The sequence below is a fragment of the Coregonus clupeaformis genome, chromosome 37 (assembly GCF_020615455.1).
Source record: "Coregonus clupeaformis isolate EN_2021a chromosome 37, ASM2061545v1, whole genome shotgun sequence".
In the NCBI taxonomy this organism is placed as follows: Eukaryota; Metazoa; Chordata; class Actinopteri; order Salmoniformes; family Salmonidae; genus Coregonus; species Coregonus clupeaformis.
Genome location: NC_059228.1, coordinates 6,451,993 through 6,461,438, shown reverse-complemented (window position 1 = coordinate 6,461,438; position 9,446 = coordinate 6,451,993). Strand labels below are relative to the sequence as shown.

General features: G+C 43.9%; 1 protein-coding gene across 1 annotated transcript; it reads right to left on the bottom strand.

The window, feature by feature from the left end:
• Positions 1–2,092: 2,092 nt before the first annotated feature.
• On the bottom strand, positions 2,093–8,121 carry bag3 (BCL2 associated athanogene 3). The gene is made up of 4 exons (XM_041866370.2): positions 7,678–8,121; positions 4,774–5,106; positions 4,213–4,563; positions 2,093–4,048 (listed from the first exon to the last, which is right to left on the bottom strand). Exons 1-4 carry the CDS (start codon positions 7,870–7,872, stop codon positions 2,993–2,995), a joined length of 1,935 nt encoding a protein of 644 aa, XP_041722304.2. The 5' UTR covers positions 7,873–8,121; the 3' UTR covers positions 2,093–2,992.
• Positions 8,122–9,446: the final 1,325 nt, after the last annotated feature.

Sequence of the window (9,446 nt, the reverse complement as noted above, 5' to 3'; positions counted from 1 at the left end):
CTAAATGTGTGTCAATTTTACTTGGTTCAACAGGGACGTGTAGATCTACCATGTGTTGCTTGTGTCAAATAAGACATGGAGTCAAGATGTGAAGTGATGGTGAAGATGCAAGGAGAGGTTTAGGTTTGAGTAAACCATGTAGAACCACTTGATAGCAAGGATAGCAACTTATCACAATATACTGTAAAAGCACTCAATTATAGACCATTTCAAAATAATACATTTTATTTGCAACCATGCCAACGTGACTCCAAGCTGTCAACACTGCCACAACCTGCAAAGCACAAGCGGTGATAAACAATGCATACTTTTAACATTGACCCTTGAATTGTTATTCTTGATTAGCATTTGATGCTGATAGTCTCACATCTCATGTGAGATTATGCAGCTCACATCCAATATTTCTCAATGTATTCTTGAATTAAATAATTCCTTTCTTTAAATAAATGAATGATATTTGGATCATATTGCAAGTGAACTTACAAATGTACAATTATTCAAACAATCTACCAGTTTCAAACGTTACACCATAGACTTGAATCAAAGGTCAATGGATGGAATTGTTGTATGTTACATCAAGATCCTTTCATAACATTTAAATAGGCCTATTATAATGGTGAAATAAGTGCCAGGGCCCAGTTGCATAATACACCCATCATCAATCTACACACAATACCCCAAAATGGCAAAGCAAAAACATGTTTTTAGAAATTTTAGCACATTTATTAAAAATAAGAAACGGAAATATGACATTTACATAAGTATTCAGACCCTTTACTCAGTACTTTGTTGAAGCACCTTCGGCAGTGATTACAGCCTTGAGTCTTCTTGGGTATGACACTACAAGCTTGGCACACCTGTATTTGGGGAGTTTCTCCCATTCTTCTCTGCAGATCCTCTCAAGCTCTGTCAGGTTGGATGGGGATCGTCGCTGCACAGCTATTTTCAGGTCTCTCCAGAGATGTTTGATCAGGTTCAAGTCCGGACTCAAGGACATTCAGAGCCTTGTCCCGAAGCCACTCATGCGTTGTCTTGGCTGTGTGCTTAGAGTCGTTGTCCTGTTGAACCATCGCCCCAGTCTGAGGTCCTGAGCGCTCTGGAGCAGGTTCTCATCAAGGATCTCTCTGTACTTTGCTCCGTTCATCTTTCCCTCGATCCTGACTAGTCTTCCTGTCCCTGTCCCTGTCGCTGAAAAACATCCCCACAGCATGATGCTGCCACCACCATGCTTCACCGTAGGGATGGTGCCAGGTTTCCTCCAGCTGTGACGCTTGGCATTCAGGCCAAAGAGTTCAATCTTGGTTTCATCAGACCAGAGAATCTTGTTTCTCATGGTCTGAGAGTCTTTAGGTGCCTTTTGGCAAACTCCAAGCGGGCTGCCATGTGCTTTTTACTGAGGAGTGGCTTCCGTCTGGCCACTCTACCATAAAGGCCTGATTGGTGGAGTGCTGCAGAGATGGTTGTCCTTCTGGAAGGTTCTCCCATCTCCACAGAGGAACAGCTCTAGGAAGAGTCTTGGTGGTTCCAAACTTCTTCCATTTAAGAATGATGGAGGCCACTGTGTTCTTGGAGACCTTCAATGCTGCAGAAATATTTTGGTACCCTTCCCCAGATCTGTGCCCCGACATAATCCTGTCTCGGAGCTCTACGGACAATTCCTTCAACCTCATGGATTGGTTTTTGCTCTGACATGCACTGTCAACTGTGGGACCTTATATAGACAGGTGTGTGCCTTTCCAAATCATGTCCAATCAATTGAATTTACCATAGGTGGACTCCAATCAAGTTGTAGGAACATCTCAAGGATGATAAATGGAAACAGGATTCACCTGAGCTCAATTTCAAGTCTCATAGCAAAGGATCTGAATACTTATGTAAATAAGGTATTTCATAAAATAAGGAATAAGGTTGTAACGTAACAAAATGTGGAAAAGGTCAAGGGGTCTGAATACTTTTCGAATGTATACAGCTAGCTAGCTGGTTGATGTTTTGCTTTTGCAACAAGGGCAGAGGAAAGCAACATTCACCTCCACATTTTCTCTGTACATTGATTTCAAATCCATAGTTAATGAAACACAAGGGAACTCATGGGCACCCTTAACTTTTTCACTTTATTTAAGGAAGAAATTCACCTTAAAATGTTTTGGAAACTTGAAGGGGAAAAGATAAAGGAGAAATTAACTGAAGATTTCTCATGCAACCGGGCCCAGGACAGCAAAACAGGCAATGCACCTACGGGCTGAAACTAATGAAACCCAAATTAACCATATAATTTGTTGGGTATGTGTGTGAAATAACTATTTTTTCATTGAGGAAAAAAAAGAAGATTTTGCTCTCAAGTGGCTCTGTCATCTGAGGCACAAACATAAATGCTTTTCTCTGACTGAGTTATTAACATTCACTAATATTGATTTGTCCCATTTCTTCTTACAGAATCTGAGGTAAATATTGTTTCTCAAAGTAGTGGATTAAAAATAAGAGGAAATATTAGACATCTCTTAGAATCGCCACAGAAGCCCTTTCTTATAGAGATGTCGTCTACTACTATCCATACCAGTGTTCTTCTTATTGAATATGTATTGAATAACTTTAAAACAACCACATCACATGATCCGAAATCAACTACATACACGTCCATTTTTTTCTTATATATGGATGGATAAAGGCCTCTTATATAACCTCTATACTGCATGTCTCTTTAACACGTTGATCATGAAAATGGTCTTGCAAAAAGACATCGGCACAGCAAAAGACGACAACAATGGCTTAACATCATTGAATACATGTTGCACTCCGATACCACCATCACATACAGTATGTGGCGAATGCCAGACAATACCAACACTGTACATTAAGTAATACATGCATCGTATAGTTCATATGTGATATCTGCAGTAGAAAGGGTGGTATAGGGACCATTTAGAGCAGCCTATTTCCACGTTATCTTTGACTACATTTCGCTCCTCTTCACTCTAATCAAGCTATACAGTCATTATGAGATCTCTCTGGCCATCTCCACATTCGCTTGGCTGATCATGCTGGGCTGCTCTGCTTTCTGTGGCAGGCTGTCGCCCTCCATCGAGGACTCATTGACTGACCCCGATGGCCGCTCATCCAGCATCTCCAGTGCATCCAGTGTGTTCTGGACCCTCCGGACTCCGTCGCGTCGCGCCTGTCGCACGTCCACACGCCCCTCTGGGTCCACGGAGTCCAATGCCAAAAGCTCTTTGGTCAACAGCTCCTCCAGCAGCAAGTACCTCTTATCGTTCTTCTTCCCATCAAAGCATTTCACCTCTTGCTCCAGTTTCGCAACTCTCTCCTCTATCTTTTGCACTTTAGCCAAGCCTGGGTGACACGGAGCGGTGGGCTCGTTTTCTGCTTTTGGGGGCAGGTCCTCCTGTGGAGCAGGAACAGCCACTGGCTCCTGGGCTTCTGGTTTCGGAGACATCTGGACTGTGATGTTTGCTGTCTGTTGTGGCTGCAGTTGCGGCTGTGGCTGGGGTTGTTGAGGAGGTTGTGGTTGTTGCTGGGACTGTTGTGGTTGTTGATAGTGCTGCGGTTGTTGTGGTTGTTGGTACTGTTCAGGTTGTTGGTATTGTTGTGGCTGTTGGTACTGTTGTGGCTGCTGTGGTTGTTGTGGTTTTTGGTACTGTTCAGGTTGTTGGTATTGTTGTGGCTGTTGGTACTGTTGTGGCTGCTGTGGTTTTTGGTACTGTTCAGGTTGTTGGTATTGTTGTGATTGTTTTGGCTGTTGGTACTGTTGTGGCTGCTGTGGGAGTTGTTGTGATTGTTGTGGCTGCTGTGGTTGTTGTGGCTGCTGTGGTTGTTGTGGCTGTTGTTGATAATGTTGTTGCTGCTGTGGTTGTTGTGGTCCTTGGTACTGTTGTGGCTGTTGTGGTGGCTGCTGTGGTTGCTGTGAGATCTGTGGCTGTTGACGCTGCTGTGTGTCAGCCTCTCTCTGCGCTGTTTGAGGATACTGAGAGATCTCCTGCTCCTGCTCCATTCTGTGGGGTGATTCTCTCTGTGGCACATGGTGGTGGACCTGGACCTGGGGAAGTAAGAAGGAATTATTCATCCTGAATAAACATTATGTCAAATTTGCTAGACTGGCATTTGTGGCTATGTATATTATACTTTTTTTATTTAGAAGAATCCTACTGGCTGGTTATTGGCTGACTGGCAATAGGGTAAGTGATGAGGGAAAAAAGGTACCTGTGGTCTCTCTGTAATGACCTGTGCTCTGAGGGGAGACTGGCTCCTTATATGCGGTGGGATATGGATGGCGGCAGTCTCGCGGTGCTGGGGAAGCCCGCTTGGGGATGGGGAGGCACGCTCCCGGGAAGAGGGCGTGGCCCCATGATGACTGCTCCAGTCCTCTGGCTGCAGTCGGTGGAAGGAGGGCTGGTGCTCTGAGTAAGCCGGAAAGCGCTGGGTGTAGAGAGCGGGGTTGACAGGGGCTTGTTGTGAGTGACCTCCGGCCCTCTCGTGGATCACTGGGATGGGGATATAACCTGCCTGGAGGCCTGTGCTGCTGGGTCGCGGGGGCTGGTGGAGGGGATGGCCCTAAGGAATGGAAGTCCAGTGTGAATCAGAGGAAGTACAATTGTATATTCAATATTAGAAGTAGTCTAGAAGTAGCTAGAGGTTTCGTTTGATTCCAACATCAAACACGTGTGTAACTTTCCCTTAAAATTCTCCAATGACATCAATGTATGGTTTTAGCAAATGGTAAGAGTTCATGCACAGTAATCTCATTAGATAAAACAATCTCACCTCAGGTCCTTGTAAACTAGGTGAACAGGACATGCAGGGCTCAGGAGTAGTGCTCTCGGAGGGACCCTGCAAAGGAGATCTAGGCCTGCAGTGGAGCGTCGGGGTGGGGGAGGGTGTCTGCCTGTCTGCCCGTACATTTTGCAGAGCAGTCGGCTGGATGTAGGAGAAACATGGGTGTTGCTGACGGAGGTCTACGCCTTCATGGCAGACTGGAATTGGTATGTAACCCTGGCGGAGGGTGGGGTGCTTCATGTCCTTCACAAAGGACTTCTGCATCTCCTGAGGACTCAGCTCTGGGGGCACACTTGGGCCATTTTGAGACAACTGGCTGACCTGAACAAGAAAGCAAAGTCTGAATTAATACATATCTAGGATATGAAAATAAGTATGTGAGTAAAACCCTAACCCCAGAGGCAAGCAATTACTGCCAATCCATGGTAAAACATTCAGTTAATGTATTCTACAAGGGAATGATGTCCATCATCCCAGAAAGATTTGCTCTTTCTTCCAAACTAAAACCATTAGGCTACTGAGATTAAATTGAGATTGATTGAAAAGAGCTGTTTGCTAGAGGCTGAAACAAATGAGTCTTCGCTGGAATCTGCTCTGGTATCCAGGCTATAAGCAAAAATCATTAGGTACCATGTGAAATATCCCTGGGAGATGTCAAAAGTATCGCCTCCCTGGCCAATTGGAAGAGGAAACTAGTTCTTATCCAATTGCAAGTATGTGCCTGTCATAAGAAGCAAGCCATCACTACATGTGGATATGAAGACTATGCATTTGTTGGTTTCCTTGGTAGTATTTACTATCATTAAACATTACAAATCATATTTCTCTTATGTCCTCATATGCGTGTTGATAATAATTCACAGTAAGAGACCAAAAACTCCATGATGCTGCCTTGGTGATCACCAGAACAACCAATTAAGAGTGAGACACCTGGCATTGACAGCGGAAAATAGTCTCTCTGTGATATCATCACATGACCAGTTTTGCTTTACCATGCTAATCTAATTAGCAATAAAGTATATTTCATTGAGAGTGATTTAAAAATACTCCAATATTTGCTTGCCTTCAGGCTATACATGTGTATTGTCACAAAGTAACTTAAGTTGTCTTGAGGCCTGGAGAACACAAGCCAAATACCTCAGGGGTACATACCACAGTCCAACAACTGATGTTTGGATGTGTTCATGTTTGTGGTCAGAATCTAACTGGTTCACCAACAATTACAACCTTAATGCTTTGTTGTCTTTTATGCTTATGCTGTCGTCTTATGCTTGCTTATGTAAAGGACGTCACACTGCTTGCTTAGCGAGTACCGCTTCCTCCTGATTCGGCTCAAAACCGAGGTTCGAACCCAGGACCTCTGCCTCGCTAGCACACATGACCAGTGGTGTAAAGTACTTAAGTAAAAATACTTGAAAGTACTACTTAAGTTGTTTTTTGGGGGTATCTGTACTTTATTATTTATATTTGTGCCTACTTTTACACATCCCCATGTGCTACACTTACATACTTCTACAAGGTGTGGCTCAAACTAAAAACAAACTGTCCAAACTGGACACGTCCTACAGACAGAGCTGAAACAACAAACTGTATGTGTGGGTAATGCATGACAAAGCACAAAACTCCACTGGTACAAGGGGCAAAATAGCCTAGGCTTAGACAAGCAGGAGCAACCCACTGAGCAAAAGTCTATATAAGTCCACAGTCTACACAGTTTGGCACGACAAAGACATAAGTGTTCACAAGACTATGTAGGCCCATTGGACCTACTGTATTGGAACAGTCTCAAGCTCCTCATGACTATTTAATAACAAAATTGCTGTATATTGTCTGGTAATAAATAATTACAATTCATTATGATTTTAAATAAGTACTGTGTGAGGCATAGTGTTGTACCTTTTCTTTACATCATTCCACGTTTTGCTTTTTTGATACAACAACAGTAGTTATGAAACTCTGAACTACCTTTTGCCCTCTACCATTTTGGCAGAGTCCCTGTCCACTGCCAGCATAGCACCAATTTGATCTCCTGACAGCTGTGTCTTTCCAGCATATTCTTAGTGACACTAACTTTGGACAGCAGCAAGACTTGATCTTCCTAATGGAAGATGCCAACCTAGGGTCTGCTCCCCAACCCTTCAACATTTAAGTTGACACAGTTCTTCTGGAAACAGTTTAATGGTGTAAAACCATATCACCAATTTTTGTGATTTGTTAATTTAACGTATCGTAGGTTACTTGGAGCTGTTAGTAAGCTACTGGAGTTGGGTGGGTGATGAACCCGCCTCAAATCCCTTGTAAGGAAAAGTTTTAGTAACGGGGTATACGAAATATGAACAAACGCAGTCTGTATGGCCTAATAGGCTTTAAATAAACATTATGGAGATGTCCAAACACTCAAAGCCATGGCTTTACATATGACTGCAGTGCGTCATCAACCAACCAGCCACGCTTAGATCATCACACAAGAACATAACCTAACAGCCATTGCCCGTTATTTAACCCGATATAATGCATGTGGGAGAGGGCTGAAGCTTACAAGAGACAACATTCCATTGCGTTGGCGTATATGAAGTCTAAGCAGATATGAAGTCTGAGCAGTGGCAAGTTGTAACCTATGTTTCTAATGTTAACGAAAAGGAGATAGCAGCTTAGCCTACTATAAATAGAATATGCCCACTCTGTCTCCCCTATAATAAAAGCCAGTGCGTATCAGAGGCAGTGACCATAATTAACCACTGAAGCGCTTGGTCGACGGCCATGCCATATATTAGAGATATTCTGTGTTGTGTCTGCCATGCTATAAGCAGACATTACATTTTAAATCCAACTTTCCATATCACACTAGCCCTCCCACGCTACACATACTTTTTACTACATCCATTAGCCTACCTTTTTGACATCGTGTCTGGGGTCATTCCAGCTTGTTGTGCGATTAATGTGATCCACAAAAAAAGGCCATCCTGTCTGTGGGTCAATTTTAATTTCCCATCCTGGGGGTAGAGGGTCGTTGTTATTGGCCATATCTACCATTGGTGACTGTGTCTTCATGCTGCTCAAACTCCTTGATCCTTTATACTGTGCCATTTTATACAGTCAACGGATCCTTTAAAGATTCCGCACGGTGACGTGTGAGAAAGGGGGCTGGAAGTTTCTCGAAATAGCACGGTCAATGTTGGGATTGAGAAAAAGTTGCCACTGCCAGTGTCTCGAGATTCAGGGAGAAGGTGCCAGACCAACAGTGAGGCGATCTGGCATTTACAGTCAGGACAGGAACACCTATGTTTGTTTGGCTACAGTTATAAATGTATCATTGGTCAATGGGCGGATTCGATAATGCTGAGCCGCGGGGCACCGGTCTATGGCCTGTGACGTATGGGCAAAATCATCAAATCAAATCAAATCTTATTGGTCACATACACGTGTTTAGCATATGTTATTGCGGGTGTAGCGAAATGCTCGTGTTTCTAGCTCCGACAGTGCAGTAACATCTAACAAATAATATCTAACAATTTCACAACATATACCCAATACACACAAATCTAAGTAAAGCAATGGAATTAAGAATATATAAATAAATATATGGACGAACAATGTCAGAGCGGCATAGACTAAGATACAGTAGAATAGTATAGAATACAGCATATGTAACCGGTGTGAAATGGCTAGCTAGTTAGCGGTGCGCGCTAGTAGCGTTTCAATCGGTGACGTCACTCCCTCTGAGACATTGAAGTAGTTGTTTCCCTTGTCGCGGCTTTTGTGGAGCGACGGGTAACGGTGCTTCGAGGGTGACTGTTGTCGATGTGTGCAGAGGGTCCCTGGTTCAAGCCCAGGTAGGGGCGAGGAGAGGGCGGGAAGCAACACTGTTACATACATATGAGATGAGTAATGCAAGATATGTAAACATTATTAAAGTGGCCAATGATTTCTAATCTATGTATATAGGCAGCAGCCTCTAATGTGCTAGTAAAGGCTATTTAACAGTCTGATGGCCTTGAGATAGAAGCTGTTTTTCGGTCCCAGCTTTGATGCACCTGTACTAACCTAGCCTTCTGGATGATAGCGGGGTGAACAGGCAGTGGCTCGGGAGGTTGTTGTCCTTGATGATCTTTTTGGCCTTCCTGTGACATCGGGTGCTGTAGGGTTGGTCGTTTGCCCCCGGTGATGCGTTCGGCAGACCGCACCACCCTCTGGAGAGTAGCGCAGGCTTCTCAAATCGAACAGGAATGTGCGCCGCTCGGTCATGTAAAATTTTTTTGTCATTTAGCAGACGCTCTTATCCAGAGCGATTTACAGTTAGTGAGTGCATATATTTTCATACTGGACCCCCGTGGGAATCGAACCCACAACCCTGGCGTTGCAAACGCCATGCTCTACCAACTGAGCTACACGGGACCTTGTCAACAAGGCAGCACAGTGCATCATCCAGAAACATAAAGCATCTGTTTTTCATTAAATATATGTTTGAATCAAAATCAATCACTTTTGCATGTGAAAACACAGACTCCTACTCATTACTCTACGTGCTTAATTACGTCATTTTTGTTTTGAGCCGATTTCGCCGTGGGCTTTGAACGGGCACCTGGCTCACGACCGGGTGGCAGCCCGGTTCCGAAACGAATGCAATCAACTTTCACCTGGTGCAAAACACGCCTACCAGG